Here is a 25,670-nt window from a genome sequence, read left to right as displayed (position 1 = left end):
TGATCAGATGGTAGGGGGGAAGGCAGAGGAGAGTTAAAGATGACGACATCGTGCATACAAAGGACGGCGCTAACAGCAAAACCACCAACAAACAGAGCGGCTGGGAAGGAGAGCTCCTGGGGAGGAAGAGGGTGAGTACCCCTTGCAGAGCCTCACATAGAACTGGGCACCCAGCAGGCACCTGGTCACCGCTGGAGGCATGGGTAGGATGGACAGATGGATAGTTTCCTTCTAAGTGTATCGAGTTTGAATTGTGGGTTGTTCACAGAAGGAAGGGCCATGTGCTCAGTGGGCTGTTTTCTCTCTGGGCCCCATAGGCACACCGGACACATAGGTGTGGTTGCTGGTCACTGGCTGCTGGGGGTAGGGCTGGGAGCTAGTGACTCCACTGGGAGACCCTCTCTGCAGGGATAATTCCACATTCCAAGATGGCACTGGCTCAAACTTAATTGATATTGGCTGGCTGGGGGAAGCTCTCAAAAAGCTTCCAGCCTTACTACTAAGAGGAAAAGCCAGAGAGAAACTCTCTTCCCTCTCACTGTGGTCCATTTGTAGGATTAATAATAAATATACCCAGGCACTTTATATTGGCAAGATGCCATATTACCACTGTTTATTATTATTACACACCCACTCTCTCAAGCTGTCTAGTCTGACCACTGAGGTGCAGGGGTGATATGAATCTTAAAATCCATCTCCTTCCTCGGGTTTGCCTGGTCACAGCTAGGGACTGAGAAGGTCACAGGTCAGGCTGGTGGAAAGAAGTTGGACCTTGGACTCACAGGACCGGAGCCCAAATCCCAGTCCCACCAACAACAAATTGTGTGACTTTTAGATAACTCCTTAGACCCTAAATTTCCTCATTTCTACCCTTAAAGGTTCTTGTTAGGTATTGAAATGGCCTCCCCACTGCCCAGCACACGATAAGTGCCTCATTAATGTTATCTTCTCTTCTTTAAACCAAACCCTAGCTTTTGTTTCCAAGAAGTAGGTAGAAGATTGAGGATGGTTAAAAGCAAGACTTCTCTACTGCTGCAGTTTTTACTCTCAGCCATATTATGACAAGAGGACCTCTTACCTTTGGGGAGACAAGAGTATATTCTTCTGCTTATTTTCTTGTTTGTGTAAAGAGCACAGCTAGCCTAGTGCTTGGGCTGCTGATCCAGGGGAATTAAGAGAGAGAGAGAGAAGGACTCTGAGTGCATAGCCTTAAGCTTATGTTTGTCCTCACCTCTCTGTTAAATTTCTCTTCTATGAATGAAGGAGAAGAGCAACTTAGAGGCTTAGTTAATTCCTTACCCAAACATCAGCCAAGAGCAATTGTGTGGAGTGAAGCAGAAGAGATCTAATTTAGATGTAAAGAAGGACTTTCTAACAATGATGAAAATGAAAAGCAGCCCTCAGAAAGTTCTGAGTGAAGGGGAACTTTTAACTGTTACCATCCAATGGATTGGGGAGGAATGCTTCTTTAGTCAAAGTATTCTTGGGATTCAGGACTGTACCCTACCCAGTTCCTCTCTGATATTGCCTCTCCTGCACTATTGTGTCCTCTGAAAGAGGAATACCATTTAGAATGCAGAAGCTTCTTTACTGCAGTGAGCTTATATCTTGAGTGGGAAGTGATTACAAGTCCAATCTCATTTCTCTCTTAAGCTTGGCATAGGCTTTCACATAAATCAGACTTACTCAGTTCCTGCTTGCCATTTCCTTGACTCTGACATCCAGATGTGGGGCAGCTCTGGAACAGTCCCAGCCTCCGAGGAATCCTGAGCCTTTCCACTTGACCCCATGTATGGCCCTAAAGCACAGGTCAGATTTCTCCTTTTGTATCTCTTACCCCCTGATTCAGATCCCCGCCTTCACCCCAGCTTCTTTGGACTCCAGCTTCAGAATGTCATTGCACTGCCCCTCACCTAACTTTACTGCTTGAAAAATAGTTGCCTGTTCCTCCTTGAACTTTGAATTCAGCTCTTCTAAAAACCCAAGTGTCTGGGCTTCACTGGCGCAGTGGTTGAGAATCTGCCTGCTAATGCAGGGGACACGGGTTCGAGCCCTGGTCTGGGAGGGTCCCACGTGCCGCGGAGCAACTAGGCCCGTGAGCCACAACTACTGAGCCTGCGCGTCTGGAGCCTGTGTTCCACAACAAGAGAGGCCGCGATAGTGAGATGCCCGTGCACTGCGATGAAGAGTGGCCCCTGCTTGCCACAACTAGAGAAAGCCCTCACACAGAAACAAAGACCCAACACAGCAAAAATAAATAAATAAAATTAATAAAAGGCAGAATAGGTGATAGTGTGCCCCGAACACACTATTAAAAACAAAAAACAAACCAAAAAAAACCCCAAATATCTTCATACCTCTTACTTCCCTCACCCAGCCAACATATATGGGGATGTTTAGCCCTTACTCCCATGTCTTCTCTCTACAAACACTGGCATAAACCTCATCATGTCTAAAGCTAAGTATTGGGATTACTCTGGCCCCAAGAAGATTGAGCTAACTCAATTCACATGGGATCATGGTAGGGTGTGGGGTGGGTGGGGGAGATTAGTTCTGGCCATATAGGCATGAAGTATTTTACAAAGAGGTAAAAACAAAGGTGTGTTTCACTGGCCATCTTGAAGAACAAGAGGGCACCTCAGCTGCCTCTGCTCTGCTTTGGAGACATGGAGATATCAAATATGGGTCCCTCCTAGCCAGGAGGTTTCAAGTCTAACCTTCAAGCAATGTCCAGCTGCTTGACTATAATCACCATAACAAACTTCTGTCTGGTGAAGTGGCAGCAGCACTACTCCTCTGATTCTAGCCTTCAAAAATTTTTGCTTGTATTACAGAAACAGCTTAACTGAGCTCTTTGTCTTATTACCCCTGAATCCATTCTCCACACTAGTTGCCCGATCTTGAGTAAGTTCTTTCCTCTTTTGGATCCTCAGTTCCCTTGACCTGAATGGGGGCTAGACTAAACAGTCTCCTCCCATTTCCCCACCCTTCTCCCCAGGGGGCTAACCACCTCCTCTCTTAGCCCCTCTTTCCATCAACCTTCTTGCTTCCCTACCCTTTGACTTCCCTTCCCTCACTTGAACTCCTGTGTCTCTTTTCCCTTTTAATACTGTGTTCAGATGCTTGACACTCCCTAATCAGGTCTCTTATGTGTGTGTGTTTGGAGCAGGGGGTGTGTTGGCATGGGATGTGGGGAATGACACACAGGGGGTTTCCACTTTCCAGGATGGACAATGAAAGTTGGAGTTTTCAATCAATTTCTCCTCCCGCTTAAGGCACTCAGCCTAGTTCCAGGCCCCTGTGAGCTCTAGAATATGAATGAGGGAATCAGTGAGTTCCTTGAACTCCTGGGAGAAAAGGGCCATGACAATGTCAAGGAATGTGATTGATGCCATTGCTACCCATGCTGCTGAGGCTTTCTGGGGAGTGCTGCTCTTCCTTGGGTCAACTGCTCAGCTCCAGAAAATGGTCTGGGCAGGGAACTCTGTTTTCCCTAGCACATATCAATGGATTTTGACAGCACCGAGAGAAGCTGAGGCACATTGATGCATGGACCCTGTTGAGCTGGGAAAGCAGAGTAGAGAATAGGACTGCTGATTCCTGAGAGCAAATGCAAGGCCAGTCTTTATGCAACCCTGCTAGACTCATCTATTGTCCTAGGAAGTCTACTTCCTTTGTTATCCTTTTATAATGTCAGAGTGGGAAAGGACCTTGGAAGCCCAGGAGTTCAGCCCTTTCTTGTTACAGAAGGGGAAACTCAAGCCCAGAGAGGGGAAGGGACATACCCAAGGCTACACAGTGATCAAAGAGTGAGTTAATGGCAAAGCTATGACTAAAATCCAGGTGTCCCGACCATCCCTCTCAAATATCCTTTTCACTGCCCCAAGCTGGCTCATCATCCCTGAGGTATGTGTTACCCTACCTCACAAAGAATACTCAGACCATGCCTCCGCACAATTACCAGTGGATAGTAGAAAAAAGAACTATGGCCCGTCACTTTCAAACTAAAGCTCAGACTTGACTAGATGACTGTTACAGTCTAGAACACCTCTATCCTGGGATTCTGTGACCTTGACAAGAAGCAGAAAGGGTGCTGGCAGACATATCTCAAAGGAGTGGACTGGGGGTGCATCTAACCTGGGGGAATTATCAGACAGTGAATCAGGTATCAGTGAATGTGTTGTGGGGGCTATAGGATCAGGATTTGAAGAAAGTGGAGACTGGGATTTGTAGGAAGCAAAGTGAATAGAGACAGATATGGGAAAAAGGAGCCCAATTCTGATAAAAATGAGGATTGAGCAAGGATGGGGTTGAAATATAATGGGAAAAGTGATATAGAATCCTACAGAAGAGAATCGATGAAGTGTTGGAGAAGCTGAGGCAGTTTAGCCAAGAGAAAAGAAGTTTCAGGGGGATATGGGATCTTCAGACTTCTGAGGAGTTAGGGACAGCAGGGGATTTGTGTTGTCTCAGGGAGCAGAGCTGAGATCCATAGGCGGAGCCACAGAAGAGTTCAAATACACACGGGAAGAACTTTCTGAGAGTCAGAGCCGTCTTGAGTAGGAACGGAGAGTTTTGACAGGTAGTGAGCTCTCCATTAGTGGAAAGTTGCAGTCAGGGCTGTAAGCCTCTTTCCAGGGTGCGGCCTAGGGCCCAGCCCTACTTGGGGGTGGGGCCGAATGGCCCGGATGCTGAGGGCCAGGGGCCGTGAAGGGGGTGGGAGAGGGGCAGGGAGGCCCAGGTGAGGGGTGAGAGCCCCCACCGGGGCGCCCAGGCCCAGCCTGGCCCCCGAGTAGCTGGTGTGGCCAGGCAGGGCAGGGCTGGGCTGGGCGGGGCGAGGCCCGCGGCCGGCTAGAAGGCGGGCGCGAGGGCGGGGAGCGGTGCGGAAGCCGGGCCACATAAAGGAGCGGGCGGTGCGACGGGGGCGGCTCTTTCCTGGGTGGGGTTTGTGAAGTCGTGGCCCGTTAGCAGGAAGCGGAGCAGTCGCCCCAACGCTGGCGAGAGACCCAGTCCGAGACCCCAGTCCCCGGAGTCCGAGCCGTGTGTACTGCGTTCTCAGCGCCGTCCGACAGCTCCCAGCCAAACTTCACCAACTCCGCCGCCTTTTCCGCCACCATGCCCAAGACGGTGAGTGCCGGGGATGGGCGCTTCCGACCCCGGGGGCTCTTGCGGACCCTCATAGCCCCTCGCCGATGGCCAGGAACTTGGGCAGCCGCGCGTCCGCTCGCGATGCCGCGCCTTCCGCCGAGGCCAGGCGTGGGGAGGGGCGGCAGTGGAGCCCGGGTCTGGCGCGTCCTCGCGGGTAAAGGGGTCCAGGGATAGAAGTGTGGGCCGGGCGGTCCGATTTCTTTCTCAGATTCTAGTTCCTTGTGTTTGGATTGCCACAGTAGGGAAGGCTTCCTTGGGGGCCCAAGGTCTCCTTTTACCCCTGACGGGCCCTGGGCGCAGGGGAGAGGACTCTGGTTCGGAGGAGGACACTTACCCCAGTCCAGGAATTGGCGCTTTTATGGGGCGAGGCTGCCACTGACCAGGAGGGGCCATGGGAACCGAGAAGCAAGGAGGAGGGTGGGAGCTGCTCAGGGCGGATCCCGTAACCCCACTCACCTTTCCCACAGCCTCCCCAGGCGGCTTCAGCTGTTTCCCACTAGGAGGGGAGGAGAGAGTTGTGGACAGACTCATCGAGGCCGCTTGCTCTTAACCGGGAGCGCTAACACTTCACTAGGCACCAGTCTGAAGGGAGGCAGGAAGAATTTGAGAGCGGGGCGGGCTGGACGCGCGCGGTTGGGGGCGGCTGGACGCGCGCGGTGGGGTGCGGGTCGGGGAGAAGAAGACTGGTTTCTTCCTCTTCTCCACTCACCAAATCCCTGCCTTTCCCATTACTTACTGGCTCTCTATTTCCTCCTATTCACTCCGTACTATTCTGTGAGGTGTGGACTCTCCTGTGGGGCCACACCTTTCTAGGGTGGTGGTAGCTTCTAAGGATCTGGTCTCCACCCTACTGGCTGTTTTGAGAAGAGAAGAAGCCTCCTGGGAGTGGGACCTAGGGGGGGCCGGATGCCCAGGAGGGAGGGGGGAGGGGTGTGCCTGAATAATGAGCCCTGCTTGCTTTTGTGCAAGTCATGCCAAATGGCTGCTGAGGCTCTTCCCAGGAAAGCTGGGTGACCGCCCTGGCTTGAGTCCCTTAGGCCAGGCAACTTGTTGCACTGGCTTAGGCTATGCAGTTATCCCAGACCTCTCTCCCTAGGACTGCCTGAGCCTTGTAGAGATGAGATAGTGACTAGTAGCCTTGAGAAGGACTGAGGGTCCCTGAAAGAGAGGAGTGGGGGGCCCAGTTTGGTGTGTGCTGAGCTTTAGTTGCCACGTTGCTGTGTTCCAGCCTTACTGCGAAGTCATTGTTGCCTTTCCAGAACCTGTCCTTCAAAAACACCAAGTTTTCAACAAGTGTGTACTTCTACCATCTCTCTCTTTTCAGTTGCTAATGGTTTTATGACATGGGGGCTTTTCCACACACTCCCCTCCACCGCCCCACATACACACAAAGTGAGACAGAATCGTTTTGAAAAGCAGGGAGGGCAGTCTCTGCTATCACAGAGGATTATAAAAATCCTTCCAGGAGCCTCTCTTTGGCTTTATCTCTCTGTGGTTGACTCTTTGACTCCTCTTCAGATGTGGCTTTGCCTAAATAGGTGGGTGGATCTCTGGGAATAGACTGTGCCCCACAACCGCTTTTCTTTAGTGACATGTCTCCTGTTCAATCCTGAGATATCTGTCATTTACGTGCAACTTAATGGGCCTGGAAATTATTTCAAAGTTATCTAAACCATCCTATCTCAGTCAGAAGTGGCAAAGAAGACAGCATGGTGATCTTTTTCCTGCTGTGGAGAGATTGGAGTATGAGCTGTTTGAGGTCAGGCCTAGGGTACTGAAAGTACCTGAATACTGAAAGTAGTTTTATGCAGATTGACTGAAACTTGAATCATGTTGGAAGGAGAGGGCTGAATTTTGATAGACTGGCAGATTTGGAGAATTTCCTATGCTGTTTGGCTCGAGGAATTGTGGTGCTCCAAGGACAATGGTGCTTCAAGGACAAAGGACGACCCTGCCTGAAAAAGTTTCAGTGTTACACCCCCTACCTGACTCTTAATATCCCTCCCCACCATGTTGCAATGGTTATGAAATTCCTGAGCCCACCTGGGCGACGCCCACCTGGGCAATGGGACCTGTCCCAAGTAAGGAATGGTCAACTTTTAGGAGAAACAACTATATCATGCCTGTTAAGACCATAGAATCTTAACCTGAAAGGGATCTCAAGACACTATCTAGTATCTCTCTCTCTCTCAACTAATGAGGATATTTAGGCCTAACAGGAAAGGACTTACCACCTGAGGGCACATGGTGACAGAACCAAGATTGGGGTCTGTGCTTTTTGATGCTCATTCCATTGACCCTGTATTCTCACTCAGTGAAGGATTTTTGAAGTTGAGCCCCCTCTCTTGCTCAAAGCAAATTGGCCCCTATTCTCAGGACTTCTGGTCCTCAGATAAAAGGAAGTGGATGATTTGGGCAAAGTAACCAAGGTTGGCATTTGTGTGGTCTCCTGGTGAGAGTTTGAGGTGTCACAAAGTGCCTCATGTTACTTTTCTCATTCCTTATCCCAATGCTGAGGCATCCAGGGGCACACTATAGTTCACTGCATACCAGCTAGTAACTTTAATGAAGAGAAAAAATTCCTTATTCTCTATTCCTTCTTCACTAGTGTGCTTTAGGCTATTTCTGGAGTATGACAGATAGGGAAGGTAGTGGAAAAATCAAATCCATTCATTCATATGTCTACGGTCCGTCTAGGGTTAGTTTCACTTTTACAGCCAATTTTCTCCCTTAGTCACCCAGCTACCTTTAAATCTGTTAAAACATGCCCCTCTACATGCCCGTCCCCCCAACCAGTTCTTGGATTCTGTGCTTCTACTTGTCAGTTTCCTGAGTCTGCTTTAGTAGCCAGAATGAAGAAGTTTATTAACTACTGTCTATACTTTGTGATGATGATAAGACAGTTGTAAAAAAAAAAAAAAAAAAAAAAAGGTTTTTTCCCCTCCCTACCCTCTTTAACTTTTTTAGATCACAAAGTCTTTGGGACTCTTGGATTCCCTGAAAAGTGATTGTTTTGAATTTTCAAGGTGTTCTTGAGTTTTTGGTTTACTAGAGTCGAAAAGGCTCTTCACAGTTGTCAAGTCCAATTGTTCTCATTGTATAGATGGCAAAACTGAGACCCACAGATAGGAGGGACTGACCTAGAATGATGCAGCAAGTCAGTAGTGAAGCTAGGATTTGAATCTGGGACTTAGTTAGAGGATCAGTCTTCGTAAAACCTCTTCAGTTTGCTGAGTTTTTAGCTCTAGCTCAACAGGTCAGGGGAAAGGTGATCAAATGGTCATTGATGGGACCATCCATGTGAGCAGATGTAAGGAGTCCAGCTCCTTGAAGTATTTGAAGGCTTCTGGGTCTGCATTCAGCTAAACTTTAACAGGGGCTGTGTGGACTGTTTATTCTCCTGCCATTCCTAGCAATACTTGAGCCACTCGAGTGGCACTAAAGTGGTACTTGCTGAATAGGAGGCAGAATATCAGTCTCTTAACCTTCCCTGCCTGTAGACTTCAGAGGTGGACAAAGGATCAGGAATGGAGGTTATGTGAGAGAGACTACTCTTTGGATCCTGCATTTGTCCACTTCTTCGGTTCTCCAGTTCACTTGGCCCTCTGTGAAAGTTTAGATGATAGAGCAGGAACCATCTTGGGGATTTCCTTTAGGCTTCTCCTTGAATAGCTCTCTGGGAAGAGAGGGGCTAGTGTGGCAAGAGAGCCTTTGTGGGACCCTCGAAGGTACCAACTAATCTATACTCTATATAAGGCTTGGAGAAGAGAAGGTTGCTCTATGAGTGGGTGACAGAGATGGTATTGATCACAAGTCTGCTAACTCTTCATTATTATCTAGCTGCCTGTAACAATAGTTTGTTTTAAGGGTGTTCTTTTTTTTTTAACTTTAAAAAAATTTTATTTACTTTTGGCTGCGTTGAGTCTTCGTTGCTGCATGCAGGCTTTCTCTAGTTGTGGCAAGTGGGGACAATTCTTCGTTGCCGTGTGCATGCTTCTCATTGTGGGGTCTTCTCTTGTTGCAGAGCACAGGCTCTAGGCTCACGGGCTTTAGTAGTTGTGGTGTGTGGGCCCAGTAGTTGTGGCTCACGGGCTCTAGAGTGCAGGCTCAGTAGTTGTGGCCCATGGGCTTAGTTGCTTCGCGGCATGTGGGATCTTCCCGGACCAGGGATGGAAGCCGTGTCCCCTGCATTGGCAGGCGGACTACCAACCACTGTGCCACCAGGGAAGCCCTTGAGGGTGTTCTTCTTACTTTTCTCTTTCTTCCTTCTCTCAGGAGATTGCTTTACTGAATGGTGGAGCTGGAAGGGACATTTAGAGGTCATCTGGTCTATTTCCCTGACTCCAATTACAATTCTGTCTAGAGGGATGAGATGAGTTGACAGCTACATTTATTCTGAAATCTTTTCTAACAGTGTTACTTGGCATCAGGATATCTAGGTCTCTTTGTAGCTTCCTGGGAGTCCCCGTCACTGGAATTTCAAAACTCAAGGTCCCCAGAAGGGAGAATATCTGGCTACCAACACTACTAGGATTGGGTCTTTCATGGCTAGAGTTGCTGAAAATTGGCATCATTACAGGTTGGGAACAGTCTGTTTCTGATCTTTCAAAGATAGAACTGAATTTATCATGTATATCTTTCCTAACTCATGATATTTTCTCCCTGCTACCTCACTCTACTCTTCTTCCCCCGAAGAAAAAACAGTACAAAGGTGATCTCTTTTGGGGAAGTCTGTTGGTCAAGTGAAGGAGGTGGTCTTGTCAATGACTGACTGGTTTTGCTGTTCATCCCTCCTCGTATTTTTTTTTTTAAAGGAAGACTATTTTTTTTTGCTGTACGCGGGCCTCTCACTGCTGTGGCCTCTCCTGCTGCGGAGCACAGGCTCTGGATGCGCAGGCTCAGCCGCTCCGCGGCATGTGGGACCCTCCCAGACCGGGGCACGAACCCTTGTCCCCCGCATCGGCAGGCAGACTCCCAACCACTGCGCCACCAGGGAAGCCCCCCTCCTCCTATTTAATGCTTGATAGAGCTGAAAAACTTTTCAATTCCAGGTTCTGATTTGTGGTGCAGGAGCAGTCACTTGGAGGGTTAGCTCAGGACTCCACTGATTTGGTAGGTGGGTGTTGGGAAATGGCAGGTAACACTGACCTGATAATTTTTCTTCTTCTCTTTCCATGTAAGAAGAACATCTTCCCTGTCCTCAGTAAAGTGATCTAAATGAAGTGGGCCTTTAGGCAAGGTCTTTCTTCAGGCCCTCAGTCTCTCCAGCTTGTCATAAGAGAACTGTACTAGTAATAGATACATTCTAGGGACCCTTCCAGTACTGATGTTCTTGAAAGCCTTGATGGTACAGCCTCAAGCCTCCCATTGGTACGTCTATTCCTTCAGACATCCTTTCCTTAACATTTGAGTGCCTTCTTTGTACCAGGCAGTGTGCTAGGCTATGCTGAGAATACAGAGTTCAACAGCACTTGCTAAAATGGATCTTCTTGTCTCCCTACACCTCTGGAGTGCTGTTTCTTCCTGGGTACTGGGTTCAGAATAGAGAGTTTCTAGCTTGGGAATTGGTTTGTCTCATTAGTAGCTCTGACACGAACACTGGCATGAGTATTCTTGGCCGTTTCCTCTTGAGGCTATGGACTATGGCCTATGTCTGAGGAACAAGAAGGAAACTAACTGAGACTATATTGTGAAGGCTGTGGGTTAACTGAAGAGCCTCAGACAAACACTCAGAAAACCTCCTGGGTTTCCCCCCATTTCTTCTCCTTGCCTGTCGCTGAGAGGCCAGGAAGCTACTGAGTTATATTTCAAGTTTACTTTTTAACCTGTGTGGTAGTTAGATATACTGGTAGACAGTGAGGAGCTGGTGGGCATAAACCGACCTCCTAAGGTATCTATCACCAATGAGCTGAAGGCTGACTGTTGTGGGGTGCAGCATTTCAAATGCATCTGTATTTACGATTACCAAGAGCTTCCTTAGCCTTAAGCTTCCCTTTTAGCTGATTGTTCTGAGTGGTCTGGGTTTCTCACAGGAGTGTTTTGAATCACAGAGCAAAGGAGCTGGCCTTAAACTTTGTAGTTTAAGTTTAGTTTATATTTTAGATGGGGATACCAAAGCCCAAGAAACAGAAGTGATTTGAATGAACTGGTAATAAAGCTATGACTAAAATCCAACTTGCCTGGTCCCAGATTAGGGGAGGAATTTTGAATGCCTGCCTTTTAAATGGCACTTGATGCAGTGTGCTCAGTGTTTTCGCCCTTTGTGCTGTGGGTGACTTGACCATAGTGTTAAAATGGTCCTGGGAAGAGCAGTGGTTCTGAGTATGTAGAGCTCATCTCAAAGGTTACTTTGTATGGAGATAATTGAGATGGTTCAGGCTCTGACCTTGCTTTTGGGATTCTTTGTAGCACTTCCCAGGAAGGTAAGTGTTTTGCTTTGGCTGTAAAGTGTGGTGGAAAGTAGATATGTGCACTGAAGGGAGGTAAGGAGAGGAGACTAGCTATGTTTTCCTGCTTGAGGCTAGACTTCACAGTTTTAAGAGTCTTTACTTAAAATATATATATATATATATATATATATATATATATTTATTTATTTATTTATTTATTTATTTATTTATTGGCTGCGTCGGCTCTTAGTTGCGGCATGAGGGATCTTTTGTTGCAGCACATGAGCTTTTCGTTGCAGAGTGTGGGCTTCTCTCTAGTTGTGGCACACAGGCTCCAGAGTACGCGGGCTCAGTAGTTGCGGTGTGCGGGCTTAGTTGCCCTGCAACATGTTGCATCTTAATTCCCCAACCAGGGATCAAACACACGTTCCCTGCATTGGAAGGCGGATTTGTAACCACTGGACCACCAGGGACATCCCAGTAAGAGTCTTTATTGAGTAGAGTTATTTCTTTCCCATATTCATACCTGGAAAGGTTAGCCAGCTTGTTCAGGATCACATGAAGTTGGTAACAGGTTTTTTTTTTTTTTATGATAGCTATGATTATCCTTACCAATTAATTAATTAATTAATTTATGGTTGTGTTGGGTCTTTGTTGCTGCGCACGGGCTTTCTCTAGTTGCGGCGAGCGGGGACTACTCTTCATTGCGGTGCACGGGCTTCTCATTGCGGTGGCTTCTCTTGTTGTGGAGCACAGGCTCTAGGCACATGGGCTTCGTTAGTTGTGGCACGCATGCTCAGTAGTTGTGGCTCATGGGCTCTAGAGTGCAGGCTCAGTAGTTGTGGTGCACGGGCTTAGTTGCTCCACGGCATGTGGGATCTTTCCGGACCAGGGCTCGAACCCGTGTGCCCTGCATTGGCAGGTGGATTCTTAACCACTGTACCACCAGGGAAGTCCCTTGGTAACAGTTTTGAAAGGAGAACTTGGCTTTCCTGATTCCCAAGTTAGTGATCTCTCACTGGACTTGCCTGACTTGGAAGGATGATTCTTTTCATCCATGGGACACAGACGTCCAGAGAATTGGCTCTGTGGTGATTACATTAACAATATGGCCCCAGTGGAGTTCCCCTAAATAGCTTCTGCTGTAGCAAGTTTCAGTCAGTGGGTGACTCACTTCTTCTGGGGCCTCAAAATGACTTTTTTCTCTTCCTGCCTGCCCCTCACCCAAGTTCCCCACTTTCTCTTTGCCATTTAAAATTTTGAGCTCTGACCTCTTTGTATTCTGACTCAGTGCTCCAGCTTGTCTTGTTCCTTGAGTTAGGTGAATATTATGGTACTTTATTCCACTTTGGCGACACTGTTTTCTGCTTTGCAACCATTTGAATACAGACTGGAGTGTCCTGGCCTCAACCCTCACTACTCATCTTTAGGTTTTGTAGGCCAAGGCTGATGAAGGTAGCTAGCCCAAAAAAGGACTTTTTAGGCCTTTATAGAAAGGGAACATAGAGTACTGGTGAAAAGCACAAACTCTAGAACCAGACTGCTTGGATTAAAATCCCAGCTCTGTGACCAACTAGTTTTGTAGCCTTGGGCAAGTTACTTAACTTATGTGCTTCATTTTCCTCAACTATAAAGTGAAGATAATGGTAGTACCTATCTCGTAGGGTTGTTGTAAGGATTAAACAGGGCAATTCCTATAAAGTGCTTAGAACTGTGCCTAGCATCTATCTAATCAGTGCTATGCAAATGTTAGTTATTATTATTTATGGAACTACTATGTGTCCAACCCTGTGCTAGGTAGGATGGTAAGAATGAAGGCAGGCAGCTGCATTCTCACTGTTATTTGAGTGGTTACTAGGTACTATTTACTATAAGGGATACAAATAAATGAATGGAGGATACAATTGCTGCCTTCATAGATCTCCTATTTAACTGGAGATTTAGGGCTAACTCACTTAAAAACAGCTTGACAAAAGTGTGTACCTGACATTTTCTATAGATTTTGAGAAGAAGGGAGTTTATTGGGACATGAACAGGGCCTTAGAGGATGTGTACACTTGGGGGCATTGGCTTTTCTGGGTGGGACAGTGATGTAGTTTTGGTATGTGGGTGTAAACCAAGTGGCCCTATGCCAGTGTTCTCTTGAAAATGAGTTTGTCTGAAATGAAGGAAGGCTTGATGTGCTGATTGTTTGAAGGGATTGTGGATTGTACAAGCCACAGAGTACATGTCAGCATAGAGCAAGTTGCTTTTTATAGGGTCAGTTGGAGCCAACAGTCCTGTCTCAACTGGCAAACCCCTTCTGAAGGGATCTGTTGGGGGAGACTCTACCTTGGGTTTTCCAAAATCCAGTGAATTAACTAAAACAAATTTTGTTGTCTTTGTTGCCCAAGTGGGTATGTGAGCAGCTGCTTCCCTCATGTTTCCATGTGAGCTAAACCAAGGAATAGAGCTTAGTTATTACTCTCTTTAGGTCAGCAGCCTAAAACCAGCTTTTAGTTCTCTCAGTGGCTTTGCTGTGACATAGGTATTTGAGAAAGGATGTAAATGAGGGGAGGATTTCTTTGTGTGTGATTGTGATAGGTTGAAGAGTGTGGAATTTTCTGGCCAGGACCCAGCTGGAGCATCTGGGCCTTAAACTTGAAGAAAGAACTTTTGGGTAACTTTCAAAGCACAGCTCTTCGGCTGTGCCTGATGACAGAACCAGATTTGATGCTCCTTTCAGTGGGCTTGTTGTGGCATAAGGTAAGTGTTGAGTTAGCTCCTAGGCCACTGGTATGGTGACCTACCACTGTGTTTGCTTAGTAGTAATGCTTTGCCAGGTAACTCCTGTGATAGGTGACTTCAAAGGTTGAAGTTTCTTCCTGTCCCTGGGGACCCTTCTATGTGGGAATTGGTTAGATATTTTGTGTGGGCAGGGTATTAATCTGGGTCTAATGAGAGAAAAGTTGAGATGTGGGCATTTGGTCATACGTAACAAAGTATAATCCTGAGAAATCCTTTCCTGGATATTTATTTGGCAGATAAGAGGGGGAATAAGGCATATCTATCGGGCTTGGTCAGCATTTCCATCCCTATCTTTAGTCCTGGCCTCCCTTAAATACCTGGAAAGGTCAAGGCTCGTTTTTCTCCACTGAAGTATATTTAGATAAGGTTCCTGATCTTACTGTTTTGGTCTAATCTGCCCCTCACCCCTCCCACACCCCTGTCCTTTTTCAGAAATCTCAGCCTGAAGGTTAGATGAAGTATACCAAGAGTATTCCTGTATACCTGTTGTATACCTGTTGTAATCTTTAACTGGGGTTGACTAAACTGTGGTATGCAGTTGGAGGGTGGGGGTCAAGGTAATAGCCAATTTGGTTGTCTTCAGTTAAGGTGTACAAACCTTTGCTATCTTCAAGGGTTTTAAGTGAGCCAAACGGCTCTCCAATTATCCTTGCAGATATTCCTGGGAGATTGACTAACCCATAGAAGTTCCCTTGTTGAGAGCAAAAGTCACTTACTGTTTTATGTTTGAATTTTTCTTTTCTCTGACTTGAAAATATCGACAATATCAGAAATATATAACTGGAGTAGAGCCCTTTTCCTCAGGTTCCTTACTCTTCTTGGCACCTGGGCCTTGGCCAATCTAGCATATGCTTGGTGAGGACATCTGCCACTTTGCTTCAGGGTTATACTACACCTCTCTGCTGGTACTTGGAGAGGTGCTCCAGCAGGACCTGAAGAGGGCCTGGGGAAAATTTAGCCTTAGTTGCCTTTCTTTCTACCATAGCCTGGGCATTTTCCTAAGGTTGGGAGTTTGCCGCCTGGCCTTAGGCCAGTTGCCAGAGGAAACCAATGACTAAAGGCTTCCTCCCTGCGACGTCAGCTTCTGGAACCTTTCCTGATGATTCCTTACCAGTCAAGTATGCCTTATTTGGCTATATTTTCCCCCCTCAAATGCCTTTGCCACCTCAACTAGTGCCTTGTTCTTCTTTGGTACAGGGAACACCTTCCTCATGTTTATAGAGTGCCATCTGCAGACTTTTATTTTCTCCTTCTTTAGGTTTTGTTTGGAGCAGGAGGTGAGGCTCTTTGTTGGGGCCAGGGTGGGGGCCAGTGAGAAAGGAGAGAGGAAGATGGGAGAGCTTTGGAATGACTGTGATTTCTCCACCCTGCTTTCTTATCTCTCATTGCCCTCCTTACTCTGCCTGGTCACCTCCCTCTAGCTTCTTACTTAGATCTCTGATAGCCTAAGAGTAGTCTTGCTCAGCCTGGAAAGGCTGAGTGTGGGGGGTGGGGTGGGGCGCGGTTGGACTCTCAGCATCTGAAACTACTCCTTTGGAGTAAGTAAAGCCTTCCAGTTGCTGAGTTCTTTACGTGTGCCTTTCGTTTGCCTAGGCTTCTCAGTTGACTTTCCTGAGTGGGCTGCGTCCAGCGTCCCTCTGCCTCTTATCTCCAGTCCTGAGCTGTCTAGCCCTAGCTTAGAAGAGCTCAGCTTTTGACACAGCTTGGAGCACTTGTCTGGAATTTTTTTTAAAAATGCTTTTGAGTAGAAATGGTACAACAAAAAGAATAACAGACCGAATCAGGATATTTGGTTTTTAGTCTCTGCCTGTGTGACCTTGGGCAAGTCACTTTTATGGGCCTTAGTTTTCATATCTGTAAAATGAGAACATTGGCTTTTTCTGACATTCTGATTATTTGTGCCCAGTCTTTAAGAAGATAGTAAGAGGTTCTTGGAAAGAATGTAACAGAACAGAGAACAGTGACTATTTGGAGAAGTTGCTCTTTCCTCTTTAGAATGGTACTGGGAGTGTCATTTCCCCCCCAGCTATCAAAGTGTAAGTAGTCCTCTCTATTTCAGTGAGTTCTCCTTAGGCGTATTAGATCCACCTACCACAGAGCTTGCCATGGGTATCCTGGCTTGGAGAGACAACTGTTAACTGGGTGCCTTGGGGGTGGGGCCTTGGAGTTCAGCCTGCAGAGTACAGTTGCTGGCTATTTTGGGTCATTGGTGACTTCAGGAAGAATAGAAGACCCTTGAATTGGTCATTGTTCCAGTAGGCAAGGAGAAGACGAAGAAACAAACCAAAACTGAAATGCAAATGAGATTTGACTTCCTCTACTCCCTTCCCCCACAACATCCCTCTCCTTAGGGTTATGAAATTGCTTTTGGCTGAGTCTTAAATTGCTAAGCTCCCCTTCCCCTTCCTCTGTCAGCCACCGGTGCCTTTGTTGCCCTTGGATTGGGAGAGCTAGGTGATGTGGTCTTGGGTGGAGTGAAGGGGAGAAATTTCTAGTGAGGGAGATTGCCATAGGCCTAGTGTTCAGCCTTCAACTTATCCTGCATTTTGTGAATATGGCTTCCTGTGGTGTTAGACCTGTAGATGAAAGGGGAGGGATTTCTGAATTTCCCATGAGGGAGTGATAGGCTGATGAGGCATAAGCTAGTTCCTGGAGATGGTGTGCCCTTGGCTGGATCTGTTTTCACCCTTCTTCTTCCTCACTGACATTTTGTACAAGGATCCTGGGCTGTATATCAACCACCTAGGAGTTGGCCATGAACATGATCTTCACCTGCCCTGAGCCTCCTCGACTGAGGGCAAGATAGAAGTCTTCTTGGCGTCTGTCTTCTTTCCTTTGGGAATAAGTTCTTAGGGCAGTTTAATCAGAGAAGACTTAGTTGGGTAAAGCTGGACAATGCTTTTGGGTGGAAGATTCTTCTCCAGCATTGAGCTGGAACGGCCTCTGGACCATGCAGGAACTTGCTGCTTGGAGTAGCCACCTTGCTGGCAGCCTTTCCTTTCTAGGGGCCTCACATGTGTTGTTAAGGATTCCAGTCACAGTTGGTAGATTAGAAATGCCGTTGGTGAGGGAGAGTAGGGAAACCGGTAGAGGAGAGAGAAGAGGAGAAGGAAAGAGGAGTCAAATAGAAGAAGAGTAGTTATTTTTATACTTCTCCTTTTTATAAAACCCAACATGGCATATGACAGAGTTTAGCAAATAGAGGGAGACATCTTCCATAAGTCCACCATTTTAACATAGCAGTTATTGTTTATGTGTATTTCTCATCACATCTCATATATGTACCTTAGTTTTCCATGGTATAATCGTATTGTACATAAAAAAATCTTACTTCTTTATCCCTATTTAACACATCACTAAAAACTTAGGTAAATGCTATTTAGTTTTTAAAAATGAGCATTTTAATGCCTTTACAAAATTCCATCCAATGACTATGTCATAATTTACTGACCATTCCCCTTTTGCCGGTCATTTAGATTACTCCCAGCATTTGCCAGTATTTATAACACTGCAGTGAATGGGAACAAGAGAAAATCTAAACCCCTTAGCATGGTATATGTGGAGAGCCCTTTGATACCAGGCTCCATCCTAGCTCTCTCTCCAGACTCAGGTCCCACTTGGCCCCACATGTACGCTATGCTGTAGCTTTGTGGGATTAAGTTTCCCCAAGTAAGCCATACCTCTTATATCTTTCACCTTTAGCATATGTTTTTTCTTTCAACTTGAAATGTCAAGTGTCTCTTCCTCCCCTCCCCTCACTCCATGACACCTCCACTGGATACTTTCTTTAATACTCCCAGGTAGTATTAGTTGTACTATCTTCTGTGTGTGCACTGTACCTTGTAAGAATTTGTTATGATACTTACACCATGTGGTATTGAAGCCACCTGGGCTCCCATGCTTTCTCCTTTAGTAAACTTGTGGATTTGAAAGTTTCTAACTCCTCCTGCTTCAAGAAGGGGCTGTTGTTCAGGTGGAGATGGTTAGGGATGGGCAGGCCTTTGAAGAGTGCATAGTCAATGACAGACATGGAGAAGGGGAAGCAGCAGTAATGTATGCAAGGGATCCAACAGTGTTGAATGAGCACCTGGTAGGACATACTAGGTACTGATAATAGAGAAAATACACATTGGAGAAGGGAAGATGCATTAGCACCTATAGGGAGGAGAGCCCTGAGAGAGAGTCTTGCTGGCCTTGACACACCAGAGTAGACTTCTCAAACCATTCCAGATCTCGATTTACCATCTGTAAAATGGAAAGGGTAATAGCACCCTACTTCTTAGGGTTATGGTGAAGATTCGGGCACTAATGCACCTGGAAGTGCTCTGTGAGGTGTGGGGCACAGGGGAGGGAGGGTAGGTCCATGACACCCCATAATTTTTGTTCCAGTTGGCCTTTTAAAGTTCTGCTCTATGTGTGTTGCTCATCAAGCTTCTGAGCCCATAACGTCAGATGCTAGAGTTTCCCCAAGCAAGCATTCCCATAGGTGTCCCACAACCTAATGCTTTTAGTGGGAGGTATGCAGGGAAGTCCCTATCTCCCCACTTACCTGGGCAGCATGGCTCCAACTGGCCCCAGTACAGCCCTACTAAAAAAATGGCCACAAGTGGCTGGGGAGGGAGGTACCACCTTCTTTTCAGCTCTTTAGCAACAAATGAGTGGTACTAGAGTAGAGGGTTTCCTAACGTCTCTTCAGCTGGAGGTGGAAGTATTTATAGAAGCTTCAGTGAAACTGGGCACCTTTCAGGCCTTCTGGCCTCAAACCAGCCATGTGCTGTTAGAAGGACAGGACTCTGTGTCTGTCACTGACTATATGCTCTTCAAAGGCCTGCCCATCCCACCTGTCTTGGGCAAATAGCTCATGGGGAACATTCAAGGTCTTTGGATAGAGATTCTCCTCCATCTAGTGTGACTTTTATTTTCTCCACATACTACCCATGGCTTCTTGCTGCTGTCCTGGCCATTTGAAAACCCAGAATCCACCCCAGAATTTTATGTTTTATAAAGGAAGCAAATTACCTCAATCTATGGAAGATCTTTGTCAACTATAAAAGACAACAAGGTGAAGAGACTTGCTCAAGGTCATGTAGAGAGTCAGGGGCAGAAGCAAGTCTTTAAGCCAAGACTCTCAGGAGTGTGTTGTTTTCATTCTATCAGCTTAGCCCACTGAGAATGTAAGCTTCTTGAGAACAGGGACAGTTTCCCATTTTATCCCCAGTACCTACAACAGTGCTTGGCATAGAGGAGGTGCTCAACAAATATTTGTTGAATAAATACATTAATAGCTACTATTGTCAAGTTGGAATTGTCTTGCACAGACTCCTTTGGCTAGGTCTACTAGAAAGCCAAACAACAATTTCAGGGGCCCACTGGAAATTACCTAATGTGGACCCAGCTGGGCCCGGCAGAGTGGAGCTAAGTAGTGCCCAGAAATGGAGAGGAGTTTTCCCTCTTGTGCACCTTGAAGAACCTGTTTACCTGTGTGTGTGACCAGCTTGTTCATAGCTAATTTCCATTCCCTTTTCCCATGTCTTCACACAATGCAGTAGTGTTCACACCAAGGGAGAATATTCAAATCAAAGTTTTTAGTGCATTTTAACAGGTAGCCATGCAAGCATTTCTATCTGCGTTTGTGAAGCAACCCAGAGTTTGGCCCTAGAGTACAAAGTTGAAGCATTACCCAGCTTTTAAAAATTTTTACTTTTTTTGTATGTGTGCTGCTCATTGTGGCATGGCCAGCATTGCAGGACTGCATTGTGTAATCTAATCCTGAGAGGTTTGTACTCCCAAGGTTTAAGGATTGAGTTGGCTCCTCTGCTTAGAGATGGGTAGGACCAGACACAGATGAGCAAGGACAGCAGGGAAATGCTGTAGATCATCATGTTGGGGCACCCAGCAGCCGTGTTCTGCTGTTGCTGCTGTTGTCACCACAACTGCCACCACCATCACCCAGGCTGCCTTAGGTCCCAGACTGCATATCTTTGCAGAATTCGGCCTGTTTTAGTCAAGGTAGGCTAATTTGGGGAGCAGTAGGAGGTTTTCTTCCTCCCACACATTCCCTTGAGAGAGGGGTGTGGCCAGCATTTGGAAGGTATAGGTTTAGGCTTACTAGATAGGGTTGGGTGGCCTAAAATAGCAAGAGCCTCTGAAGGTTATCTGGTCTTTAAAGGACTTTTTCCATCTGTTCTTATAGTGCTGAGCTAGACAACATACGAAGAATAGAAACAGACATAGTCTGTGCTTTTTGGTAGGGCAGACTTAAATAAAACCAGACTTTATTTATTTTATAGTTTTTGATTTGTGTTTTTTCATTGTGAAACTAATACGTATTTGCTGTGAGAAATAAAACAACACTGAAAAATACAAAATCCCCTGTTTTCTGCCCTGACTCTGTTCTCCAGAGAGAACCAACATTTATGTGACCTAGTTAGTTATATGAACTTAGACTCCTTTTTAAATGCATTTATACACATATAACTTTAAATACACACATGATACAAATCCATACTGTTCTGCAACTTGTTTTTTTAAACTTACTATATGGTGGCCATCTTTTCATATCAAATCAGATTTTAACATCTATATGGGCTCATTAATAATCAAATTATCAAGTGGGTGGAACACTTAAAAGCGTTTCACAAATGAAAAGGGCTCATATTCTTCATTGAATGGAAAATAAAGAGAACATTGTAAGGGCTTGCCTGCCTGAGAGAGAAGGCTTTCTGGAGAAGGAGGGAGTTGTGGACCCTTCTGTTGGGATGAAGGATAGGGTGATGAAAGCTGTTCCCCTTTTCAAGCTCAGTAGGCCCCACATTTAGAGATTGCTGTGATTTCACCCATGCCTAAGTGATCTGAGTGGAGTGATTGGTGGTAGGGTAAACCACTTTTCTGTGCTTAACGTGGCCCTCTCCCTCTTCTGTGGTTTCGCCAGTTTGGGGTAGTTTGATTCCAAACAGTACCTGACTGAGAACCTTGTTCCTCAGAAGACCTCTGGCTGCTATAGCTATCTGAGGTTGAGGAAAGAGGCTGTGTTTTTTGTTGGTGTGCACATGCCTTTCCAGTCTTCCCCAGAGAAGAGCAGTGAAGCTGGATTAGAATCCCCTCACCCCGTACTTACCAGGGATCTTGTCCAAGTGGCAGAAAAGTGGAATTTTGCAGAGTGCTCAGCTATAGCTGAGGCATCCTGTTGAAGAGCTGAGAAAGATAGTGTTTTTTGAAATGCAAATAAATACAGTTGACCCTTGAACAATAGGGAGGTCATAGGCTCCCCACCACCACCGTGTTCTGCCAGCTGAAATTGCATATAACTTTACAGTTGGCCTTCCATATCCCTGGTTCTACATCCGCATATTCAACCAACCAACCACAGATTCAGCCAACTGCAGATTGTGTGGTACTGTGGTACGTTTTTATTGAAAAATACTTGCTTATAAGTGGACCAGCACAGTTGAAAGCCATGTTGTTCAAGGGTCAGCTGTACACAGTATATTGAAAAAAATCTAGCCCAGTGGCCACTCCTACTCTTAGAAGCTTGCTAGCTTGAGTGTACTGATCGAAGCCAGGCCAGGCAAGGAGAAGCAGGATTACCAGAAATGCAGGCTCTCTTCTGCTCACTCATGGCATGCCCCACCCTTCTCTTGTCTTCTTAGTTCCCAGACTTTCACGGTGGGTGGAGCAGAGCTTATGCTTGCCCAGCCTTTAATCCTAGAGCCTCTGCCGCCAGAGGTTGACCTTGATTAGGCCAGGCCTACTACAGGCCACTGCAGGCATTATTCCTTCCCCTTTAGACAAACAGGAAGCTGCCTGCAAATTGAGTGATTGGAGCTTTCTGAATCCTTGTGGGGCAGGAAGAGCAAGGCTCTGAGGTCAGACTCTAAAAAGGGAAAGGGAATGACATTTTAAAGAATTCCTTGCACTACTTGAGAAGACTTGGATCCAAAGTATCTTCAGGAATTTACTGTAGGTCAGGCTTGTAGGAAGATATGTGTTTCAACACATATTAGCTGTGTGACCTTTTGGAAGTTCCTTAACCTCCCATTCTTCATTGGTAAAGTGGGGATGATAATCCTCAGTGCTGGTGGGAAACTTGGATAAGAATACATTAAAAAGCCCTTGAATGTTAGTTCTATAGAAAATCAAGCATATAGGATTCAGGTGCTCAGAGAAGCGTAAATCATATTTTCTCACCCTCTGTTGACAAAAGCAGTAAAATGTGTTCAGTGGATGAAAGGCTTTCGCCTCACCATTAAGAATGGTTATGATCCTTAAAAGGGTAAGCCTCAGTTATCAGGAAGAGTTCACTTCTGTGGAATAGATCATTTATAGACCATTTGGGACGAATGATGCATTGAAATATAATCGGCTTTCAACTATCCATAACAAAACATTCTTCTCCTAGCTATGTGTGGACTGCCTGTCCTAAGCCATATGAGCCCAGGGAATGCAAACTCCCTTGGCTCTTCTGATAGTCCAAACAAGACATAGTTAGTAACATAAATATTTCAAAAAAAAAAAAACTCGAAGTAAAGTGGTTAGATTGCTACTGCTGAGCTATCCACAGGGTATTATTCTTACATTGATGTGGATAACTGACCTTAACCAAAAGAATAATGGTGAACTTTGGCTTCTGGAGCAAGGAAAATGATGGGCTTCTACTTCACAGATCATTTATGCCCTCTGTGACCATCCCTCCAGCCTATGAACTCAGGTAGGTGTGACAAATTTATAAGACTGGGATTGGGAGAGAGGCAACCGTTCAAAGGATGGAGCTAGGAAAGACCATGTGTGAGATAGCCCTATATGGACTGTTATTCCAGGGACGATTGGAACAGTTCTCAATCCCACCCCCCCTGCTGGGATCTAGCCTTTGTCAGAAAGAGGCAAGACTGAAGAAATCTTGAAAGAACTACCAGAGACCTCTCTGGGCAAGTTCTGCTGGAACCTCTAGCTGTTGAGCAGCCCAGAAAAGGGAATTTTTTGGTTAGGAATCTGGGAGGGAGTTATAAGTTTAGGGGGTAGCTGCCTGTTGTCAAAGTAGTTCCCTGTTTAAAATGGCCCTGTCAGATATGAATTGAAGGAATCCCTTTATAGGTTGGCTGGGATTGCCCTGCAATTATTTTCCAGTGTTCCTAGCTGTACTCACCCCATGTCTGGACCAAAAAAAAAGAGTCCCCAACACAAATACTGATAATCTTTACATTTGTGATATGCATTGTAGTTGTCAAAACCCTTTTTACCACTATTATTATTATGTCATTTGATATTCATTAACTCTCTCCAGTTGGCAGGTTAGGAATTATGTTTTTCAACATCTTTATTGGAGTATAATTGCTTTACAATGGTGTAGTTTCTGATGTATAACAAAGTGTACTGGCACAAAAACAGAAAGATAGATCAATGGAATAGGATAGAAAGCCCAGAGATAAACCCATGCACATATGGTCACCTTATCTTTGATAAAGGTGGCAGGAATATACAGTGGAGAAAGGACAGCCTCTTCAATAAGTGGTGCTGGGAAAACTGGACAGGTACATGTAAAAGTATGAGATTAGATCACTCCCTAACACCATACACAAAAATAAGCTCAAAATGGATTAAAGACCTAAATGTAAGGCCAGAAACTATCAAACTCTTAGAGGAAAACATAGGCAGAACACTCTATGACATAAATCACAGCAAGATCCTTCTTGACCCATCTCCTAGAGTAATGGAGATAAAAACAAAAATAAACAAATGGGACCTAATGAAACTTCAAAGCTTTTGCACAGCAAAGGAAACCATAAACAAGATCTTACCCCTAGGTTCTTCATGACATTTTTTTCCCTTAAATTCCATATATATGTGTTAACATACCTCCAAAATTTATAAGCAGCTCATGAAGCTCAATAACAGAAAAACAAACAACCCAATCCAAAAATGGGTAGAAGACCTAAATAGACATTTCTCCAAAGAAGATATACAGACTGCCAACAAACACATGAAAGAATGCTCAACTTCATTAATTGTTAGAGAAATGCAAATGAAAGCTACAATGAGATATCATCTCACACCAGTCAGAATGGCCATCATCCAAAAATCTAGAAACAATAAATGCTGGAGAGGGTGTGGAAAAAAGGGAACCCTCTTGCACTGTTGGTGGGAATGTAAATTGATACAGCCACTGTAGCGAACAGTTTGGAGGTTCCTTAAAAAAACTACAAATAGAACTACCATATGACCCAGCAATCCCACTACTGGGCATATACCCTGAGAAAACCATAATTCAAAAAGAGTCATGTACCAAAATGTTCATTGCAGCTCTATTTACAACAGCCAGGAGATGGAAACAACCTAAGTGTCCATCATCAGATGAATGGATAAAGAAGATGTGGCACATATATACAATGGAATATTATTCAGCCATAAAAAGAAACGAAATTGAGCTATTTTTAATGAGATGGATAGACCTAGAGTCTGTCATACAGAGTGAAGTAAGTCAGAAAGAGAGAGACAAATACCATATGCTAACACATATATATGGAATTTAAGGTTGGGAATTATTAACCCCACTTTTTCATATGGGGAAACTGAGGCTCAGAGAGGTTAAGTGACTGCAGAAATCACTCAGCTAATGAATAAGGAGCACAAGAGTTCAGTGGGAAACATTAGACTTTGGTTTTAGACTTTGCATGGTGTAGGGGGTGTAGAAAGGGGAGCTGAGTGTTGTTTCATAAAGGCCTGGACTTAAACTCTAGTCATGATTAGGCCAGAGTTTTGAGACTAGAAAAGAAGTTTCAGCTTTAAACATCAGGTCCTTCCCCTGTTCTAATAGTTACTCAACATCCCTTTAGTCTCTCCTAAAATATCATGAGTGAAGAATAAAGTTTAGAGAGAATTGTAGTAGTTGGGATCTGTGTGTGGATGTCCACCTGTCATGTTTGTGTTCTGCCTGCTTGGGGCCTGGCCTGACACTTGTTTTGTAGCTGGCTTCGTATGTTACCCTTCTTGCTAATGTCAGACCACTGCCTTCAAGGCTAGTTGAGCTTTCCACCTGGTTGGGCCAATAACTTACTTGGCTTTACCTTGCTCTTGGACACATAGATGTTGCTTGTTAGGAGGTGAGAATTGTTTGGGGATTGCTTCGGCCTAGCTAATGTAGAGTCTTGTTTGGACCTTGGTGGGAGCATTAGTGGAAGAGGTACTGGGGAATTGTGGAAAGAGCACTCTTCTGGAGTTGGAGAGCTGGAGTTTAGTCTGAGCTCTGCTGCTAGCTTCCCAGGGCAATCTTGACCAGGCCCTTGCCCCTTTTGGGACCACAGTCTGTTCTACGAGGAGTTGGTTTGGCTAATCTCTGAGCGCCATTCCTGC

At 45.6% G+C, this 25,670-nt stretch overlaps 1 protein-coding gene across 1 annotated transcript in view; it reads left to right on the top strand.

Moving 5' to 3' along the window:
- Positions 1 to 4,944: 4,944 nt before the first annotated feature.
- Positions 4,945 to 25,670, top strand: part of MSN (moesin) — a 66,745-nt gene continuing 46,019 nt past the window's right edge. The window contains exon 1 of the mRNA XM_007447849.1: positions 4,945 to 5,127. Within this exon, the coding sequence (XP_007447911.1) occupies positions 5,116 to 5,127 (12 nt within the window). The 5' untranslated portion in view covers positions 4,945 to 5,115. The remainder of the gene's footprint in view (positions 5,128 to 25,670) is intronic.

This window comes from Lipotes vexillifer, unplaced genomic scaffold, assembly GCF_000442215.2.
Source record: "Lipotes vexillifer unplaced genomic scaffold, Lipotes_vexillifer_v1.1 scaffold346, whole genome shotgun sequence".
Lineage (NCBI taxonomy): Eukaryota > Metazoa > Chordata > Mammalia > Artiodactyla > Lipotidae > Lipotes > Lipotes vexillifer.
The sequence above is the reverse complement of the archived record's forward strand: the minus strand, read 5'-3'. Positions and strand labels throughout refer to the sequence as shown.